The sequence below is a fragment of the Lethenteron reissneri genome, chromosome 14 (genome assembly GCF_015708825.2).
Source record: "Lethenteron reissneri isolate LAM-NWPU_2019-01 chromosome 14, ASM1570882v1, whole genome shotgun sequence".
In the NCBI taxonomy this organism is placed as follows: Eukaryota; Metazoa; Chordata; class Hyperoartia; order Petromyzontiformes; family Petromyzontidae; genus Lethenteron; species Lethenteron reissneri.
The window spans coordinates 9,523,314-9,546,019 of record NC_083792.1 but is presented as its reverse complement, the minus strand read 5'-3'; the positions used below and the strand labels follow the sequence as shown (position 1 = coordinate 9,546,019).

Sequence of the window (22,706 nt, the reverse complement as noted above, 5' to 3'; positions counted from 1 at the left end):
GGTGGTTGACTTCAGCATCATCATCACGTCTCTGTGGGGCTGATACAATGAGTAACCAACATTGTGGGGGACGTCCACAAGTGATTTCCCTACGGATAGATTCGCTCCCAGCACAGGAACGTGGAATTTCCACCACGGGTTGAGGGCTGTTTAGACCGAAGCACGGCCCCCCTCAATGTTCATTTGAGAAAGACTTCGACTCGACTCGGCTATCGGTAGCAAGCCATTCCACGTTTTAAATGTTTATTTACAGAAAAAAGAGTTTCACAAGAACTTTGTTTCGTCCACGTTTTACTATTTCAAACCAAAAAGGAAATAAATACCGTCTACAATCCCATAACCGTTCCCTTCTTCCCCGCAAATCAATATTTCAGTTGTAGAACAGGCTCAAGACTGCACGTAAACAGTAATTACAAGCGGTGTAATCACGACGCATCAATTCACCTATTAATATCGATTCTTAAGTTGGCAATAAACAAGCATTGAATTCAGTTTCAGCATGAATCATATACGGTGCAACGGGTCACACATACCCTGCAGACAATAGTGGCTGCAGTTTTCAGCACGCATTTGAAGCGTCTATTCTTCCCTGAAATTGTAACAAGTCATCGAGTTGCCAGCGCCGTTAATCCTCACATCCCCGATAATATACCTCGAGACGATGCACGGTTCAATAAGAGTTCGAGAGCACGCGTCTATTTCAACTGACAGGCAAGTCCAGCAGCAAGCTCTCCCATCGACTCCTCGCTTATCGTGACGTTGAAAACGTCACCGTTTGACGCGGCGATCAAATAAGACAAGCCGCTGGTGGTGGTGAGCATTCGTCAATGATAAAACGCTGCAATGTTCCAATCGGCAACGTGAGTTGGAGGAGTTAACATAGTCCCACCTCGGCTCTTTCAGTCTCAGGTGATAACACGTGCCATTGTGGACTATTTGTGAACCACGTAAAAAAATAAACCGCCGTAAGTCTGTGCTCCTTCAACAAAGCAGTAGCAAAACGACACGAACTCTAACCCCGAAAGCCCTCTCGTGGACAGCCGACCTTGACATTGGCCATTTAATTCCTGAACAATATTGTCACGTGCAAGAATAGGAGTGATCAGCGGAGCACAAGTTCCGTGTGCGCTGGTCGTGTCGATGGAGATGCTGCACCAGTGGAGGATTTCACCAAACCAGTTTCCTGCAAAGCTGCCAATTTGCTGCGAGCACCAGTCTCCTGGAGAAAGCGCCAACGATGACTCAAGAGCGCCTCGCAATTTCTAAATTAATCCACCTGCACGCGTGGAAACCCGTGGAGGAGGACTCCGTTGCCTCGGGACTTCTTTGCGGGCGCTGTACAGACAGAGCCGATGGGGGGGGGGGGGGGGGTCGTCAAGGACGAACAACTTGGAAGGTGGCACACAGGGAGGGCCCCGTGGGGAGCAGGCTCAGTGATCCAGCGTGTTCAACAACAGCAACAACAGCAACAACCGTCATTCGCCACTGAGTGGTGGTGACGTGTCCAGGCTAAGTGCACTTTAAGGCCACATTAAGTGTCCAACGCCCGCTGGCAGGAGGTCACGGGACAGACCCAGGTGCCATGGGTCGACTGACTGAAATGACTGGCCGATGCACCACCTGTGCCCCCTATTGTGCCAACTTGCTGTGTTTTAGCCACCCGGCGCTCTGCTTGTTGTTGTGAGTGTCGCTCCTCTGCCCTCCGTTGTTGCTGTAGGGCGACTGCCTACAACTACCCAGTAGCATCCTTCACGAGCCTCCTCCACATAGGTCGACCTTGACATCGGCTGGTAACCAGTCATCATCAGCAAGTCCACTCAGCTCCACATCCTTTTGTACCACATCACTCCATCTCTTCTCTAGCCCGAGCCGCATCTGTTTAGCCCCCTTCTATCCGGCCGAACAAAAGTTGGCAAGAGTATTCACACACCCACACAGACGCTGCTGTTGCGTCTCTGGAGAGCGGTGTCGTGGGCTGAAAAAATAAAACGGCCGTGCTCATCATCATTGTCATCCTTCGATCTGCGCACACGCTGAAACTGCGACTACTTCTGCGGGAAATGTTACAAACGCGCAAATATGGGCACGATGTAGCTCCAGTGTTTGTCGCAATGCTAGGGTTGTGATATTAACAGGTAGGCTTCCGTCGACCAATGTCATACATGATATAGTTTTTTTTTGGGTTAGATCGCATAAATATAAATGTTGTTAAACCCGCCACCACCAGAGACAGCCAATTTAGTAAGGTTTGTCACGTAAGGAGAACAGGGTTGTGTTTATAGGGGTGTGATTGCAATTAATGTAGTGGTCACGCATGCCTAGTATTGCCGACCCGTCTTGGTTTTCCTAGGCTTGTCTTCTTTTTTTTATCAGTTGCAGGATAACGACTCAAGGCAATTCATGCACATACAGTTCTCCCATATTCTGGCATCGAGATTTTCTTCTTCCCATGATGTGTCCCCTGGTTTTGTGTAACTCAGAGCTGGAAACTCTACCAATGTCAGAAGGCATGACGGGGAAGCCCATTACGCACAACATTTACAAATCTAAAACATCAATTCTTGCACGAATCGAGACATGTATCGTCAGCTTGAGAATCGATAATCGTCGATCAACGTTTCATTAAAGTCACGACTCTAGCGCAACGGCAGAAGACACGTGAATTGTCATCCTCTCGCGCACGAAACATAACGCAAGCCATCGCAACTCAGTCTCTGGCTCCATACGCAACGCACGACACAAAGCCTCAAGGCCTTTAGCAGTTTGGATGCAAAAAAATAAAATAAAAAGTCTGGGGGAGGGGGGTGGGGATTGTCGCACGCCACGTTCCACCTTCTGACAGCTCAACCAAATTTACCAAATTGCTCGCGACGTGACAAACACGCCCCGCCGATTCAACACCAATTGGAAACGTGTCGGGGAGTCCTGGGCTAGACCGAAGCTTGCGCTACGGTAATCGAGCGCCGATCAGGTAAATGCGCATGTCGCAGAGGGCCGTCTTCTGAGCGTGCCGACGACGCGCAGAAAATTGCGGCCGCGAATTGCGCGGGGCGTCGTCCATTCATTAAGCTACTCGTTAAATGCACGGGGTGAGCCATGCAGTCAACACGAGGATGAATGCCCCGCTTCACAAGCTAATAAAAGATAACCTTGGAGACAGACATGGCTAATGAAGAATGCTTTGCTCTTTTTAAAGCAAATGCAGTTGTCCAAAACGCCGACAAATTGCTTTCTTGGTGTGCAACGTAACGTAGGCTTTTGTTGTTTTTTTTTTCCCTCGCGATCTCTTACGACTTTCATTCCCATCACGTTTCGTTTCTTTACGACATTACGGGCGGCGAATCAGGACGACGGTTGCGCTCGCCCGATTTCAAGCGCAGTTCTTCTCCGAACTGCTCTACAATTCCGATAAACGCGTGCCGCCCTGTGTTGAGCCACGTGTAGAGTGGTGCTTGATAAACCACCATAGATGATGGCACTTTTGCAGAAATGGTTTTAATACTTTTGAGGGTTTTTTTGTTGCTTTTAAGAATAAACAAACCCAAGTGACACAAGTGATTGCACGCTACTCCATTAAAACCAAAATGTCATCCAAAACAGCTCAATTTCTCGGATGAAGCAATGTTGCGGCGGTTAGTGCACTAACACTATGAACCCGGAATACCTGAGTTTGATTCCCAGCCACCGCACCTCCGATTAGCACGGTTGGCTATGTGAAAGAAGTTCACCATTCATACATACATATTCAAACCGACCCTGGCCACCAATCAGCACCAACCCACCCTCCCCACTCTTCCCTCATCCACAACGACCGGTCGAACAGGCCCCATGACTGGCACTGCGTGGTAAAAAATCATCTTGGTTCTAATCAGTAGTCGACATCTCCAATATTTTGCAGTGTCAGTCAGAGTAACAGCCGCAGTCCAACCACCTCCAGTTGTCTGGCAGAGCCAAAGGTTGAGAGGTTAAAATTCCCACGCATCCATCCATCGCAGGCCGGCCATATCGCTGCTGGGATCCGTTGAGTAAGGCCCCGTCATCCCGTACGAAAGTGGGTGGAAGAGGTAAAAACTGCAGAAGCAAATATATACACGTACATTAGAAAACATGAATGCACATTTCATCGCATTTGAGTGAGTTTTTCACCATCCTGGAGCCAGCAGGCACATTCTGGAAGGACATTGAGCACTGCAATGTCAATAAGGCATAATGCCACCCTAAGTAACACCTTCCATAGCACCTTCAGTAACACAAAGTAGCAGAGTAATTAAATCCCTGCTGCGCTCCACTGCCTTTGATGAAAACAAACCCATCACCATTCACAACAACTGTCAGGCGAGGTCAGTTATAATGAGCCACTTAAAGGACCAATGCTGCTCAATTAATGTGGGGAAATGAACAAAGGAAAGAAAATCGCTAACACTTACCGCACTTAAAATACAATGGACAAACTTAATTCCCCAACGTATAAAACGCACACGAGGCATGCGTCGGTTGGCAGAAAACACCGCATCGATTGGCCTCGGTGTACGACCAATTTCACCCCGACGGCGTTTCTGAACGTCCCCCGCTAAACGCTCTCGCCACGCTGGCCGACCGCCCTGCTGGAGAGAAGCCAGGAGTCGGAGCTAAGTGGCCAGGTGAGCGGACAGGTGATCTTACAGGTGAGCGGGCAGGTGAGCGGACAGGTGATCTTACAGGTGAGCGGTCAGGTGAGCGGACAGGTGAGCGGGCAGGTGAGCGGGCAGGTGAGCGGGCAGGTGATCTTACAGGTGAGCGGACAGGTGAGCGGACAGGTGAGCAAACAGGTGAGCGGACAGGTGAGCAAACAGGTGAGCGGGCAGGTGAGCGAACAGGTGAGCGGACAGTTGAGCGGACAGGTGAGCGGGCAGGTGAGCGGGCAGGTGAGCGGGCAGCAGGTGAGCGGGCGGTCGAGGCGCGTGCAGAAGCACATGGTTTTGCGGCAACATGGCGACCACTGCGGTTCGCTACGGTATATCGTACGATGTAAAATCCACGATAATCGTACATAAAATAAACTATTTTTATGTATAAACTATTTTTGCAGGAAATAAGAGGTCACTACATTTACTACAAAGGTTATGGACACTATCAGTTATGAATTCGAATCGTTACCCTGATCGTTAACAATTCTTCACAACTCTGGGAGAATTCATTGTTATACTCCTGCCACGTATCGACTAGAGATTAACAATACATTTTTGGAACAAAACAAAAAAATAATCTAACTTGCTTCCAAAAAATCCTACCCCTTGTTGCACTCAATTTTTACCAGGTAAGGCCCACTGAGCTCATATTTTAGAAGCAACCTGGCCACAAATGACAGCTCGGCAAAGTGGCTTATCACGTGGAAATTTCTAAGCAGCCAAATGCTCAGAAGGCATGTTTTTAAATGTGGAGGGAAAAACCGAAAGACCCGAAGAAGAATCCACGCAACCACGGGGAGGACATGCAAACTCCAAATATACAAGAGGCATCAGGGTCAGGGGATCCTCCATTTATAAGAATACTGTCATATCACGATTATTGCTGGCAGTTTAATTTACTTGAAATGTTTTATCTCCATAAATAAATTATCAAATAAATAGCTGTTATCTATTAAAGTGATACGTGATACTTTGCACAAAAACATCTTAGAGTGATAGACAGCATGGAGTTTATATGATGTCAACATTTTCTTTCATTATTTTTTTTTCGGTTTGGCGGCATAACCCAAAAATCAATTCGGTCATAATATTGGCTGCGAAAACCAATGTGATCATTTGATTTGTGAATTTAATTATTTAATTGGTGTTGGCGGAACTGAGAGCATGTGCATTAAAGGCGATAGAGAATGTATTGATTTGCAAGGCAGGCCGATTCTGAGTGAATTACAATTCAAGAACGTTCAGACAATCTTTAGGTGTGTTGGGAGTACAGCAAACCATACTATACAAGTAAAAACGTACAATCCGATTAAAAAGTGATGCGTTATTGATATATCGATAAATGTCATGTCGATAAAAATTGATATCGCATCCTGAAATATGAGTTTGCGGCAACTTTTTTAAAATCCTTTATATTAAGTTCACGTGCTTGCTTGCTTGCGCGCTTACGACCGTGCAAATCTTTTGGTCGTTTTTTAACCCACTTCCCGTGATCCAATCGAGCTGACATTTTGCACACATACTCGTTGTGCGTGACAATGTATTTTCGTGAAAATTTTTTCCAAAATTTTACACTTTTTAGGAAATTTTTTTTATATTTAATTACCAATTGCTTAATGGTCGCAGGCATTCATCAGACCCATAGGTGGCAGCCATCTCAAGCCAGAGGACGAGAGGACTCTAGCCGCCACGCATATAAAGGATTTATAGTGAAAAACTTTGTTTTTACGGGTTAATTTTTTTCCGTTTAGTTTGTTGTCCTTCCCCTTTAGCACGATTGGCTACGTACGACGTGAAAGAAGTTCAACATACAGACACACACACATACACACAACTGGAGCGGCACCTGTACACGCAGAGGAGCAGCATCAGCGCCGTCCCGGCCGTGTGCAACCTCTCCCCGGCACGGCCCTGCAGAAGGAGGCCCACCCAGCGCAGAGCGGCGTCCCACGTGGCCGCTACCAGCACACGCAGAGAGGCGCGCAGAGACACGGAGACGTGAGCGCGCACGGAGAGAGATAAGACAGCAAGATACAAAGAGACGTGAAGACGCATGACAACACAGAGAGACACACAAGAGACAAATTACACAGACACAACAGAGACCCGAAAAAAAACAGACACACACACGAAGTGACACAGAGACAATACGAGACGCAAGAGAGATTCACAGAGACACAAAAAGGGACACAAAGAGACGCACTCAGACACAACCTGGCAAAACTTTGCCTGAACAAAAAAATATAAGACAATCACAACCAATGGAAAGCTGTCGATTTGTACAAACACCTCGCCCGCTGCGCTACCTGTGAGCATGCTGCTGTACATCATTGCCGGGAAGTAGTGGTGGAAGTAGAGGACGCGACCCATCGTGAAGAACGGCAGGTAGTGCAGCATCCAGCCCAGGAAAAACCAGAACCCGCCGTCCATAAACTCTGGGGTGCGGGCTGGGTGAGGGGAAATATTTACAAAATGTGAAACGCATCTTGGCCCTGACGTGTAGGCTTTCATAGGTAATACAGTAAAACCTTGGATTGCGAGCATAATTCGTTCCGGAAACGTGTTTGTAATCCAAAGCACTCGTACATCAGTTGTGATCACGTGATGCTCGGCAGACAAGGCGTATACACGTACTACTCGTATTGCAAGAACTCGCTCGTTTATCAAATTAATATTTATTTAAAAAATGTGCTCGTCTTGCAAAACACTAACAGACCAAGTTACTCGCAATCCAAGGTTTTACTGTACTATGAATGGCGCGTGCCAGCCAAATTTCTTCACGAGCACAAATAACAAGTTCGACACGCGCTCGTCAATACCACGGCCACCACGAGAACATCGAACTTGAACCTCTTTCGCACCGTACATAGCCAACCGTGCTAATCGGAGGTGAGAAGAGAGGTCGTGACCTCAGAAAATAACTGGGGGGAGGTGCAAAGAATTTGTCGGTGACTTTCCACGGTTGCCGTCCAACTTGGGCTAGACAGAGCTCATCAGCTTCTTCCGTTTTAAGTCAAAAGTGTCTCTTGTTGACAAAGGCGAGGAAAGCAAGAAGGAGATGGGCAAGCCATGTGGAGTGGAATGAGGTGGGAACCATCATGACCAGTTTTTTTTAACACAGAGATACGAGTAAGCAGAGCAAGAAGTAGACTTGAAGCTTTCGTGACTGCAAGGAATCATATTCTTAGGTGTTTTCGGTAAAGTCACGTAGGTAAAACATCAAAATTAATAAAAATAATAAAATAAAATAAAGATGCCTCCGCAATGTCGTGATCTTTATTTTATTTTATTATTTTTATTAATTTTGATGTTTTACCTACGTGACTTTACCGAAAACACCTAAGAATACAGAGCAAGAAGGTTAAAACAGCAACGTGGAAACAGCATCAGTAAGAATGAGAGGAAAAGATGCATGATATGGCGACGTTTCAGGCAATGAGTCTTCTTCATAGCTGAGAATTCTTGCAATTTGTTCTTGTGCACCACCGCCTGCACCTCTGACGAGCACGGGTGGCTACGTACGGTGCGAAAGAAGTTCAAGATGCACACACACACCGCCAATCACACAAAATTATGGTTACATGTCTTCGCGGAGTCCTGTTGTAGCTTAGACAACAGTCGAAGCCGTGTCTTGTCTAACTGCTGTCTCGGCAACGTCGCATCAACCGGATGACGACACACACAAAGTAAGAATTAACACGCGTAGATATGCCGTAGGAAGATGAGCAAATGTGTAATTAAGTACCTTGTATGTATGTTGTATGTCGCCAACTGTGCTAATCGGAGTCTGTAGTAGTGTAGTGTATCGTAGTGTATAGTGTATGGTAGTGTAGTGTGTAGTGTATAGTAGTTTGTACGTATGATGAACTTCTTTCGCACCATACGTAGCCAACCGTGCTAATCGGAGTGTATAATCGTGCAGTGTATCGTACTGTACAGTACTGTATAGTGTAGTGTGTAATGTACAGTGGTTTCTATGTATGTTGGATTTCTTTTGCACCGTACATCACCAACTGTGCTAATTGGAGGTGCGGGAATCCAACTGTGTTTCTGAGAACTGTTGTCATAGACTAAGTGTCTAATTCTCAAGGTCTCCGTGGTCAATACAAGTTGTCCTCGTTTCACCAGAGGACAGGCAAGAGAGTAATAATGTACTGGTCCTCAGTTGCTTTGAGAATTCCTGCCCAATTTGTAAGAGAATGGAGGAGTGGAGGAGAAGCTGGCCAGCGTGGTCACAAGGCTCGCGGGAGGTCTGGGCACAAGCCACGCTGGCTCCGTTGTGTCGTTACCCAAAGTAAGAAGGGGCAGTCCGAGTGCACGCTCCGCCGTCACATCTCACCCTGAAGCTTGCTGGCCAGGGGGCATCGGCGACGGATCGCAAACCCCAAGAAGCAGAACATCACCAGAAACACAAAGAGGCTGCCCAGGTTCCACCACCAGATTACCTGACCACAACACAAAACCAGTGATCAATGAGCAAGCAAATAACACAGGTATATAAACAGGTATGTGATTATACCTGGAGGGCTATCGCAGTGCAGAAACAAAGCACAGTCGTACCGTTCCTTATATGCTCCCGGCCTTCCCAAACCCACACACCACACTGACCATCGTGGTGAAGCATGGTCAAATAACCGCCGTGACAGACACGGGTGTGGGGGGGAGCCCCTCATCCAGCAGTGTATTAAACAATGCCTGTACATGCAGATACACTGGTAAAAATGTAAAACCTGCATTTGATGCGTTAAGCAAGAAAACTGCAGATAAATTACGAATGCTCCATTCATCGGGTCACTGGACTGCATGCTGGATGTGCAAGTGTCTTATTATTATCATTCCAGCAATCCGTTTTTTTTAACAAAACCCCAAACGAGAACCGTGTGCAATTCTAACATGGACCAGTGTGCGCTGCTTTAATGGCAAATCTGGTCTTCGGAGTGTCTTATCTCTCAATTTGTGCCCAAATCCAGCATCCCTGGGCAACCACTCGCACCTTCAACGTCAGCCACATCGCGCGGCTCGGCCAATTTGTGATGCGTTTTCTAAGAACCGACACCCGCCGCTCTCAATTTACACTCCGATCTGCTCCTCACCTCTCGTCCCCTGGAGCTGAATGCCAAGCAGGACTGATAGTGAGTTAGTAATTGAACGGAATGCTGAACATTTTTACTTTCCTTCACGTCGTAATTGGTACATTGGTGCGAGGACAAAAGGTGACAAAATGCCACTCACCGGATTTCCCAATAAGTACACGCGGTAATCGGTCTCATTACTGCCCGAAAACCGCTGGCCCTGAAGAAAAAAAGTAATTCGATTTTCTGAGAACACGTGCGTGTGCATATGCGCATGCGTGTGTCCATACATACATGTGGGTGTGCGTGACACAGTTACATGAGACAATTAACTATTGATGTTCCAAACCGCAAAGAAAAATATGGCCGGCAAAAATCAACAATGATGAAAAATAAGAATTCGTTTTACCCTTTATGGCAAATAATTAGGTGTGAAGACGTTAAAACACCAAACAGATACCTTTTGCAAAGCATCAAGTCTGCATTAACCACACATACTTGTGACAAAACATGCAAAACAAACATGCTCTGATAATATATGCATTGTCTTTGGAACTGATTGGCCTACACCAGAGACAGCCAAAAAGTGAACAGCACAAAGACAATGCACTATCAGAGCATTTCTAGCGCGGATCGAGCAGTTATATCGATAGGACCTTTTCTAGCAGTATCAAGAATGGCGTTCTCTAGTCTGACACGAGTGAGACTAGGCCATAAAGAAGGCTGTCTCTGGTGTAGGCCAGGCCAATCAGTTTCAAAGACAATCCCATATATTATCATAGCATGTTTGTTTGCATGTTCACCACAAGTACGTGTGGTTAATGCAGACTTGATGCCTTGCATCAAGTCTGCATTAGGACATATAATCACCTGTTTGGACATATAATCACCTGTTTTATTGCCAAAAAGGGTAAAACCTATTCTTGCATTTCATCATTCTTGATATTGGCAAAAAAAGGTCCGAAAAAATCTAAAAGTTCTGTTGTAATGTGCATTTCATGAGTAGCGTGCAACTTATATAGAGACGAGTCAAAAGACGAATACATTGAGACGAATAGAACGAGTATATTTGTAAGCACATGTTACATTTAATCAGACTATCAACTCAGGCTCAGTGTGACGCACACATTGTGAAGCGGACCTAACTTTCAATAGGCTTCTGAAGAAATCATCTCCATAATTAATTGACTACCTTCAAAAAGCCGTACGGGATCAAAGGCAAACGGATGAATTATGGAATAAGGTTTGCTTAGGATTTCTAAAGCAATTGGATAGCAGATATCAATAAATATTAATGCTCGTAATTTATCAACATTTAATATAGAATTGATATAGTTCTAAAGTAAGATCTGGTGCAGATTTATATTCAAGTCAAGCGTAGGAGTGTAGGCCGAGACAGTCCGTAGCAGCATCAACCATCCGGCTCCAACCCTTAGCGGTCCCTCCTGGCTCTAGGCCCCAAAGTGAACTCCCTTCTTAGGGGCCCTCCTGGCAAAGCCGCAGTAGTCTATGTTCAGTCACAGTCATGTTAGTTTCATGCACTAGCACAATGTTTGCGAAGACATTTAAGAACGAAGGAGTTAAGTCATGCCCTCAATGATCCCTTGAGCATCTGCGTCTCGGCTCTTTAAAGTGAGACAGAAAGTACAAGAAACTTGAAAGCGCGAAGACGATGGCAACACCAAACACTGTGGGTTTGGCGATTCCACTAACCTTTAAGCCAGCCTCAGTCGTACTGAGACTTCTCATTACGAGTCTCTGTTGCTCTAGATAATGCTACCAAGCTAAGTGAACCGATCCAAAAACCCAGATATTCTCGTGACAAACTTGCACAAGAGGCCGTGCGACACGATGAGTCATGAACAGCCTGTCATTTGGTTTTAACGCGAGAGACTGGAAATTCAACTGGCTCAAGATCCAACACAAAGATGTCAAGATTTATACGACTTCATATGAAAGACACAAACAGGCAGCGGTCACGCACTGGCTAAAATACTGCCCTGTTAACCTGGTTCCCTAAGTGCGATTCCCAGCCATGGCTCACAATGGTGGCGAGTGATTCCTGAGCACCCCAACCCACACCCCCTCGTTTCACTAATCTGTGTCAGTCATGGCAGGTGGTCAAACCACCTCCCATGACTGACACAGCGTATAAAAGCCTGTAAATCCAGCAAAGGATTATTAAAAACATTGCTTCGTAGTTTGACAAAACCTTTTCACAGCAATGACAGCTGTGACAATAAAGTGTGCAACAAAGTGGCGTGGAACTGCAAGCCAAATGCACGGTTTATTTTTTTTCATATCGTAACTGACTTAATTATAACAACAACAACAACAACAAAAAACCACCTTCGATCTACATTTCCAAGTACCAGAGGTGGAACGGTGCAAGAGTGGTTAGCTCATTGCAACCCGACTTAAATTCCTGGCCACAGCCAACGCCAGTGTCAGTTTGACACGTCGGCTTTCGCGACCAATATTATTCATAATAAAAGGGTTTTTTGGTTTAGATCACGTAAGTATAAATGTGTCGGAAAGCCACCACCACCCGACACAGCCAATAAGTAAGGTTAGTCAAGTAAACAAAACATGCCAATTTGTTACTCGTTCAGCCAACCGGTGTGTTGGAGAGTAAATCCACAGCATTTAGAATTTGAGTACGTTTTCGCTGGTAATTACATCCAGCATCATCGGGCGATTTTGCCCAATGATGCTAGGTGTAAAATCGCCGATGATGCTGGATATAATTACCAAGGAAACATCGATCGAATCACGTCAATTCATCGAATCACGAGGGGAGCAAGACCGTCACACGTGTCAAAGAGAAATCAGCAATCAAGGTCCTACCCGGTAGTTGATGGGCCACTGCCACGGCTGTGAAGTCACTTCATTCTCCTTGGGTTTCAGCCCACTGTTGCTCTGCAAAAACCAAACCGGTAACATTTCACTACCATACCTGTAGAACCTCATTATTAAATCCTTTATATTAAGTTCGCTTGCTTGCTTGCTTGCGTGCTTGCTTGCTTGCTTACGATCGTGTAAATCTTTCGGTCGTTTTTTAACCCACTTTCCATGATCCAATCGAGTTGACATTTTCCACACAGACTCGTTGTGCGTGACAATTAATGTTCGTGAATTTTTTTTCCAAAATTTTACACTTTATAGGACAAAAATATTATATTTAATTACCAATTGTTTAATACTGCAGACAATCATCTGACCCATAGGTGGCAGCCATCTCAAGCCAGAGGACGAGAGGACTCTAGCCGCCACGCATATAAAGGATTTAGAGTGAAATACTTTGTTTTTACGGGTTATACTTATTTTTATCATGCTTATTAACCCAGGAAAGCCTCATTGAGTCTCAAGAAACATTTTCAGGACAGTCCTGGCAAGTTTTCACAGTAGTAGGGAGGGGGCAATGTTGCCAAGCATGATCCCAACTGAGTATATTGCATATAACTTTTAAGCATTGAGATGTTTTGCCAATACCAGTTACAATGGGTTTTTTTGGTTTGTTTAGCAATGGAAGGAAACCATAGATCCCAGAGAAAACCCGTGCAGAACAGGGGGGAGAACATACAAACCCCCAAACACGATAGGTGCCCGTGTTGGGAATCGAACCCAGGTGCTTATGACTGCGAGACACAAGTTTCACCATTATGCCACCCCTGTCACCTCATCGCAACAAGCCCTATGTTCATCCCATGAGATTCTCTGGATTAAAAATAGCGGTAAATATTTAGGGGAGGACAGTTGCTAGCTGGGACTTGCACTTCCCCATTATTTTATTTTTAGCATCACCCTTACATCCTGTCATGTGCACACACACACACACAGCCTGATCCATTTATAGACACCCCACTAGATGTCAAATGAGCACCTTTCTTCTGCAAGAAATGAATGAAAACCGTGGAATCGACGGCGCCACATCTTACTGAGGAGAGTGTCACAAGATGTAACACTCGTATTGAGATCGGTGGGACGCGTGTAGATGCTGAGAAATAAAATCCCATTTTCTCCGTAATTTCTTCACATAATTTTAGTGGGGTATTACTTAACCGTTATAGTCCTAGAGACAAAATTACCTCTGCCATGGGAATATGGAACGCCCACCACTATCTTGGCGCTGGTAACAGATAGGATAACCCTCAGTATGACTTTCTTGAGCAGATGAGAGTGGTGGGGCAGTAGTTTTCATAATGTCCTTTGAACCCGGTGTCCTGAGTTTGATTCTCAACCATGGCTAACATCAGCGGTGAGTGACATCTGAACTATTCCTGGACCCCCTCCCACCCACGCTGTCACGAACCGGCATTGATCAGCATGGTGGACTATGTCCAAACGGCCACAAAGACCAAACACAGCATGGGGAAAACGTCATCCAGCAGTGTATTGGCAAAAGATTAAAACCTATTTTGAGACAATTTTTTTATTTACTAAAATACAGCACTCTAGGAGTGTGTAAAAATACACCAATATTATTTAAGCTCACCACATATGCATCAAATTATCTGTGGAAGAATCCGATGTTTTTACACCCATATGTCGGATTTAACGGGTTCACGTGACCTCTGCAGGCAATAAGAGGTCACTACAATTACGACAAAGGTTATAAACACAATCGGTTATAAAATCGAATCGTGGCCCTGATCGTTGACAATTCATCGCAACTCTGGGAGAATTAATTGTTATACTCCTGCCACGTATCGACTAGACATTAACAATACATTTTTGAAACAAACAAAAAATAATCTAACTTGCTTCCCAAAAATCCTACCCCTTGTTGCACTCAATTTTTACCAGCTAAAATCCAATGAGCTTTCTAGCTCTTTTTCAGAAGCGACCTGGCCACAAACGATAGCTCAAGAAAGTGGGAATTTACAGCAGCCAAATACTAAAAACGCATGTTTCTAAATGTAGAGGGGAAAACCATGATGGGACCTGGAGAAAACCCCACGCAACCACGAGGAGAGACACACAAACTTCAAATATACAGGCATCAGGGTTGGGATCACACCAGGTGAGGGAGGGAACATCTTGCCACCACTCACCTGCGCCATAACGATGTGGGACTCGATAAAAACCTCCAGGAAGGACGACTTGAACACTTCAAAGCTGACGTTGGGCACTGCAAATGTGACAACGTTAAGTGCCATGCATGTATAACGTAAAGCGTTTCGTTTCACGGCCACAGATAAAGGTGAAATGCTTTCGTGGAAAGTTGCAGAGAAATGTATATTTATACTCTTAGGTTTTTTTTCGGTAAAGTCACGTAGGTAAAAAATAATTAAATTAAAATTAATAAAAGTAATAATAGAAATAAAATAATAGATCACGACGTTTCGGAGGCAACACAAGTCTCCGTCATCAGGTGGGACCGTCACAGCTAAATTGACTGTATCAAGTGAGGCAAAACATTTCAAGATACAAGTTCTTAAATACAAGTTAAGGGGGGAGGAGCTTATCTGAATGTGGTAGCCAATGAATGGAATGTATTGGGAGGGGGGGGGGCTAAAAGAGAACAACAAGTGCACATGCTAAGGGTGCACATGCTAAAGGTGCACATGCTAAGGGTGCACATGCTAGAAGAGAACGACAATGCACATGTTGTTTTGTATAAATGTATATTTATTTTTGTTAAAAGTTATTTAAGCTAATGAAGCAAATTAAACTGTACAAACGAGTCAAAACAATCCAGAAAACAGTTTTTTTTTGGGTTAGATCACGTAAATATATAAATGTGTCATTAACCCACCACCACCCAACACAGCCAATTAGTAAGGTTTGTCACGTTAACAGAACGTGGCCAATTCGTTACTAGTACAGCACAACGGTGTGTTGGACAGCAAAGCCACAACATTTACAATCCGAGTACGACGTTTCGCCAGTAATTACAACCAGATGAAGCTGGTTGTAATTACTGGAAAAACTTCGTACGCTGATTGTAAATGTTGTGGCTTTGCTCTCCAACACACTGGTGTGCTGTACTAGTAACGAATTGGCACGTTCTGTTTACGTGACAAACCTTACTAATTGGCTGTGTAGGGTGGTGGCGGGTTTAACAACACATTTATACATTTTACGCGATCTAACCAAAAAAACCTGTATTATGGATATTGGTCGCGAAAGCCTACGTGTTAAACTGAGACAAAACAATATTAGAAAAATACAAACAGGATGATTCATTAAAATAAATTCATTCTAATATTAATCCCGAACATTAATACAATACCACTTGGATTTAAATATGATTGGATATAGCATCTAAATCCAACAGCATCTCAAGATGAGGTGTCCAAGTCAGCGCTACATCCGCTGACCATAATATTAAAACTATTAGACAGGCAGGCACAGAGAGATGAACAGATATCATCTATTCACATCGGTTTAATTTCTCAGGCGACAGAATCGAAGGAAGACGTTTTCCACATACGACTCAACGATTATGAATTTGAAGTTAATGCTTGCGACGTAAAAAAAACAGCTACCTACTTTTTTTTATCCCGGCATCATTGCATCAAAACTTACATTTGGGATGAATATGCTCCTCCACATTCCAGAGGACGTTCCCCGTGTCCTTCTTATACGGGTTACAGGTCACCTCCATCTGATCGTAGCCCCTTCAAAGACACCACATCACAAAGACAAAGATCCCCACATAGCCATAGCAGACTGTTGGGGCAAGTGCTCTTAGCGAGCACCTATGAAGGCACGGCACACGAGGGGATGGGTGGCCAGCACCACGCCCGGCCGCCTTTGTCTACTTAGTGGCGATTTTTACACATTGCACCAGGTATTCATTTGTGGCTGAGTCGACCTAGGGGAGACCCGGGACCAGTTCAGATAATCATCACTGGTGTTGGCCATGAGCGGGGTTCGTAAGCGCAGCATGCTAACCGTTGCACCACCGCCACCACAACACACAAAGATAAAGACAAAGATCCCCCGTATAGCCTTAACAGACTGTAGAGGTAAGTGCTGTTAGCGAGCACCTATGAAGGCCGGAACGGAACACGAACGAGGGGGTGGGTGGCCAGCACCACGCCCGACCGCCTTGGTCTCCCCAGTGGCGATGTTTATACACCGCACCAGGTACTCATTTAAGGCTGAGTCGACCTAGAGGAGGCCCAGGACCGGTTCAGATAATCGTCACTGGTGTTAGCTGTGAGCGGGAATTGAACCCGGGTCGCCGGGTTCGTAAGCGTAGCGTGCTAACCGTTGCACCACCGCCACCACAACACACACACACAAACAAACACACACGCAGCCCTGTCGCTAAAGCTTACTGACCCCCTTCAAGAGTGCACTCAACCGACCATTCAATCGCAACGGATGGATGAGACCACACCGTCACAAAGCAGGCAGCTTCCAGCACTCTGCATTTGCCAAAGAATCGATGAGGCACACAGCTGTAAAATTAATGGCGCAGATGCACGGGACTTTTGGAATAAATAAGAAGCAATGAAGCAGTTCCCTTTTTCTCTCCGTACCGTATTTCATTATCACTGTTCACTACGTTGCTGCTTTCTTCCTCTCCATTGAAAGAGACTAAAAAAAGCATTATCACCCCACCCCTTTCCTCAACATCCCTTAAGATTACGGGGTCGGCTCAGTCAGTCGGTGATACTCTTCACTTATTTTAGCTGAGAGCCCAGTGCGACTAAAAGTGTCTCTTTCGAGGTAAATCTGGGTTGCAAAGCAGACAGAATCCACAACATAATTCAGGGTCAAAATATTCAACAAAACAGAAATACATCGGGCACATCAACCCCCCAGTTGCCAAGCACCGACCCACAGGCCGAAATTACCAAGCAGCCTGCAACAAACAGCACGGATGAAGGCACGATCGTAAAACCGTTACTTGCTCCGAGCAAGGTTAACCGTAAGAGTTTGGGGGGGGGGGAGGGAAGAGATGACGGGAGGGAATTCCAAAGTGGGGCAGCGCGAGTGAAAAGAAGCAGAGGGGGGGAAGCATTGTAAATGTGAAGTTTTATAAATTTCAATTATTATGACTGTGGGAGGTGGGCACCCTGCGCCGTGGGAGGGAGGCTGGACAGGCCACTGCGCCCACCCCCGAACGCGGCTCTCACCACTTGGGCAGCGCCTTGGAGTGTGAGTGCAGCAGGCAGCCTGTGGAGACGTGCACCAGACGCATTCGGCTCCGCACCACCCCAAGCGCCTCCCCCGTCGCGCCGCCCACCACCTCCACGCGCCATAAGTCGTTGGAGTCCCCCGTGCCGTTCTGAGGCCGGCACAGGGACCACGTGCATCGTTGTTATTATTATTACGACTACTGCTCGGCTTGTTTACTCAGGAGAGACTCACGGAGTCCCCAAGAATCTTTTTTCGGGAGCGTCCTGCCTCCTGATGATGCGTTTTGCAGTCGGGGGCGACGTTGCGATGTAATAATCCCAAACGAGAGTTTTGCCGGTAATCATTTGTGTGTTTTTTTTCAGCTATGGGAGGAAATTGGAGCAACCGGAGGAAACTCGTGCAGAACAGGGCGAGAACGTACACACTCCACACAGAAAAGCACTCGAGTCAGGGATCGAACCCAGGGCCTCCCTGCTGCGAGGCGAAAGTGTTACCACTGCACCATGCTGCCATGCGCACACACACACAGATATACAGAGCTGTATACACACATATACACACATGTATACCCAACATGCAATGAAACAGATTTTCCCACAGACCCATGAACATACACACCCCACACACACATATATACAAGGACAAAGATCCCCCTATAGCCTTTAACTAACTATTGGGGCAAGTGCTGTTAGCGAGCACCTATGAAGGCCGGCACGGCACACGAGGGGGTGGGCTACCGCCCCCTTGTCTCCCCAGTGGCGACGTTTACACATTGCACCAGGTACTCCTGTGTGGCTGAGTTGGGCTAGTGGAGGCACGGGATCAGTTCAGATATTCGCCACTGTTATGGATCGTGAGCGGGAATCGAACTCAGGTCGACGGGTTTGTAGCGCAGCGTACTAACTGCTGCGCCACCGCCACACACACACACACAGGCAGGCGAACCGATGGGCCGCTCTGTAAATTCAGACTCTCACATGGCAACAAACATAAAACCGAGAACTATTTCCACGACAGATGTTGCTAGGGGCTTCGGGGACTCTCACAGGAATGGCGGTGTTTATTTTTATTCCATTATATTTGTTTGCATTCATTTACACTGACAGCCCGTTAAGATTTATTTTCAAGTTACCGTTGTTGCCCTTGTTCTGCATCATCGTTTTTAGGCATTCGATAACTGTGGACTTCCGATTGGTTACATTAACAACGAGTGAGTATGTTGGATGCATCCGAGACCGTAGATTATCCATCCCAGCTGGTGGACGAGAATATTTAAAAAGAGCTGCTCCTGTAGCAACAATGCCACTGGTACACAAAATATAAATCAGTTTTTATTCCTTTTAAAATAAGATTTTATACTCATTCAACGGTAATAATTTATTACGCATTCTAACTAAGGGTTGAAAGCGTTCATGCAGGAGCTCAGTCCATCCGTCTGTTCATGTGTATAAAGTGGAGGGTCACGATAACTCTCGTAAAGATGATACAATATTCGCGAACCTTCAGCATAAAGTTGCACCGATTAAAAAAGAAACGGTCAAATTTTATCAAAGGGATGCCACTTAAAAAAATATTATTTGTTGGCCAAGGCGATGACACATTATGTGACATCATCTCGTTGTGCAGCTTGGAATCTATTGTTATTTCTAATTTCAAATGCGTTACAGAATCCATGCATAGGCATTATTTTTAATCGTAATTTTCATCTTTGTACGAATGTTAGCAGAGTGCAAAAGGTCTGAATATTAATTTCGCCAAAATACGTTTCCACGTTCATAAAGATCGCCTCTGAATTTGTATGCATCGACAAACGCAGCATAATCATCGTGATGTTACGCAATGACTGGAAACAGAGACTCGCTGATTTAGTCAAATTGGAATATATCCTGATATTACCTAGGCCTTCGGAATTATCCGGCCACAATTTCAGAGAACTGGCTCAATCAGCTTCATCCACCAGCAGCTCGCCACTCTGACAAATCCAAGCATAGTCCGACACTCAACTCACTTGCAATTTCGTGAAAATAATGAAGCACAGCATGGAACTGACAACAAAATAGAATGCCCTAGCCAGATCTCGGCTGTTAATCTATTACGCTGCGATGAAATTACCAAAAATGTTCCAATTGCAAGTGGTTGAAGGGAAAACATCGAATGCGCGCAATTGCTTTTGCGTCTACACGCTGTTTATATATCTCCATTATCATCCATTACCGGTTACCGACGCAGGACGCTTCCAAGGTTATTCGGGGGGGTCATTGTAAACGTAACCAAAGCACGGGCCGAGCCGCAACAGCCATACCTCCCCGTAGCCGGTGACCTGCCAGTGCTTCGAGGAGAGGGGAGCGCGCTCCTTGTGACTGTGCAGGTTCCTCTTTGTTCTGATGGCGCAAACACAAACCCAACGTTCCTTGTTAGAGGTGCAGCAATTCACCACCCTTAGCTCCCCGATGCCCCCCCCCCCTCTGTCCGAACCCTCCACCGAGCCGTCACCACTGTCACGATTCAATTGTCACAACTGAAGATTACGCTGAATGCAAATGATTGAGAGACCAGGCATCAGCACCATTACCTTTTAATTAAAAAAACGCATGAACGTCGCGACACGTATGGATTAGAGATGGAACAGATTCCCCCAGCTACCCAGCAATTTGATGTATCGTCGCGATTCTTGGCTTCAAATTGACTCAAAAATTAGTTATCTTTTCCTTGTGGTGAATGGTAGTGGGCTCTAGTGGCTGGAGGGATCACGTGAACCCATTGCAATGTAACAGAGATGAATCGAAAATCGTCAATTCGTACACGCACGATTGGATGCATGTATCATGAGCTTAAGAATCGATATTAATTGATGAATCAATGGGTCATTATACCCCTATCCCTCGTGTACATTTTCCACTCCAGGAGGCTAGTGGCATCAGTGATACATCACAATGGCAATTTTTTAAGGACAGCTTTAAATTTGTGATAAAACCAAGTGCAGCTCAATATGGAATAAATGCCGCAGTTATATAACGCATGCATTTATAAATGTGGACTAACAGTTTAATCAAATTCACTTCTGTTCCGTATATCACAGCGCTATTGAAAATGATCGATGCCTTGGGTTTCCTGGCTGGGCTCCGTTCTCCCCAATAGTAACTCCTGAGTAGTTGTGTGACGTTGCCATGGAAACTAACTCGGTACCTGGCTAAATTGGGATTTCCCGTGGAAGAAATAAACATTGAATTATAACTGCGGAATAAGTTAATAGACGGCTACGATTAAAAGGGTGAGCGTAACAAATCCTGAAGACGGGCTACGGGGGACTTAACGCCAGAAACTCCAGCAGCTCTTCAATACAATTTCCCGTTTTTTTATCTCATCCTCCCTTGCTTTGCAGTATTATTATTTTAATCCTCATCATCACCATCGTCGTCTTCATTACGCCTGCGGCACATTCTGGCGCAACTCACGCGACGTGCTCCAGGCGGATGACGTCTCCATTCTGCACGAGTTCCGGGGGTTCGCTGTCACCTGCGAGGGCGATCGGCGCGGATATCACCCTCATTAGCGCGGCCACACGCACCCAGCCGACGACAGCTGCCACGCTCATTAAACATCACGAGTACCCCCTTCGAATAATTGATATCTCCCTTTTTACTTCAGGGACGCGACATTCAAATACTTTTTTTTCTCTCTCGAATAGCGCCGCGCGCTCTCGCTCGCTCTCTTACTCGGATTCCGGTCGTGCTTCTTGACGAGCCACATGTTGTTGTGGTCTTTGTGGGTGTAGGCGGTGATCTGTCGGGGATGACATCAAAGGATAGCATGACGTGAACAAACAAACCAAAAAGGCTCCTGTTTCTTCAAAGCTTCGAAGCGATGCTTTCCCGGGCTAATTTCGGTGATCCAACGCGTCTTTGTGCTTGGCGCACTTCGGTCCGCCCCCACTCCGGGCTTCCGTGCAATTTTGTTGCGAAATAACGAGACAAAAAAAGTGCATTTCCTGAAAGCAGAAATGTATGCCCTCCTATTAAATGCTGCCTATGTACTCTGCGCACTTGCAAGATTGAGTGATAAAGTAAAGGGAAATGCGCAGCCCTGCAATTACTTCCTCATGCTACCGTTGGTATAAAGGCCTTCACTGCAGGGAGCTCTAGAAGGCCCCTATAGAGGGTATTTCGCCTACTCTTCCACGATGGTCATACATCTTGGAAGATGTAGGTGTACCCATACTTTACCCCACCACACACAACCTGCCGATCGACTATATGCGGTGAACTTGCACAAATATCTCAACTGCCGCCCTGGAAGATCGAATCAAACTGCTATTGCAAGTTACACGATGGCAGTGGATGGAATAATAATAATAATGATGCCCTTTATATAACCAGGAAAGCCTCACTGAGTCTCAAGACTCTTTTTCAGGAGGGTCTTGCATTGTGCTGCTTGGCCAATTCCATTCATAAGTGTTTGGCATGCGGGAGGAAACCAGAGCACCCAGTGAATTCCTTGCAGCACCGCCCTCTCCTGACCACCTTGACTCGAACATACGAAACCTTCGTATTTCCAGGCAGTCTTCCATCTAGTTTCCAAGAGCTAACAACAGCGGGCACATTCAGGATGATTTGGTTCGATAAGAGCATCATCCCTTGATAAGAGCGTCATCGGATGATGGGATCATTTTGGCACTATGAAGAACAACTGCCGACTTGAGTCCTCGCCCCTCTGCATGCCCAGTAAAGCCTTAGTGTTCGCAGGGGATGCGTTCCTTGAGAACGGCACGAATATTACATCTGCGAATATTGATATTTAAAGCTTATGAACAAAATTGGTTTGGGGGGCATAAACAAAATGTGACGTTTACACAAAAACACATAAAGTGAAA

At 45.7% G+C, this 22,706-nt stretch overlaps 1 protein-coding gene across 2 annotated transcripts in view; it reads right to left on the bottom strand.

Annotated features, from left to right (window-relative positions):
• Positions 1-234: 234 nt before the first annotated feature.
• The window catches only part of POMT2 (protein O-mannosyltransferase 2), a 45,008-nt gene continuing 22,536 nt past the window's right edge, over positions 235-22,706 (bottom strand). For both annotated transcript variants that reach the window (XM_061551491.1, XM_061551492.1), the window contains exons 10-21: positions 21,553-21,619; positions 21,292-21,352; positions 20,139-20,217; positions 17,833-17,984; positions 16,271-16,362; positions 14,794-14,870; positions 12,587-12,658; positions 9,900-9,959; positions 9,007-9,112; positions 6,974-7,114; positions 6,514-6,625; positions 235-4,071 (exon numbers count right to left, since the gene is read on the bottom strand). In XM_061551491.1, coding sequence (XP_061407475.1) covers positions 3,966-4,071; positions 6,514-6,625; positions 6,974-7,114; positions 9,007-9,112; positions 9,900-9,959; positions 12,587-12,658; positions 14,794-14,870; positions 16,271-16,362; positions 17,833-17,984; positions 20,139-20,217; positions 21,292-21,352; positions 21,553-21,619 — 1,125 coding nt within the window. In that variant the 3' untranslated portion in view covers positions 235-3,965. The remainder of the gene's footprint in view (positions 4,072-6,513; positions 6,626-6,973; positions 7,115-9,006; positions 9,113-9,899; positions 9,960-12,586; positions 12,659-14,793; positions 14,871-16,270; positions 16,363-17,832; positions 17,985-20,138; positions 20,218-21,291; positions 21,353-21,552; positions 21,620-22,706) is intronic.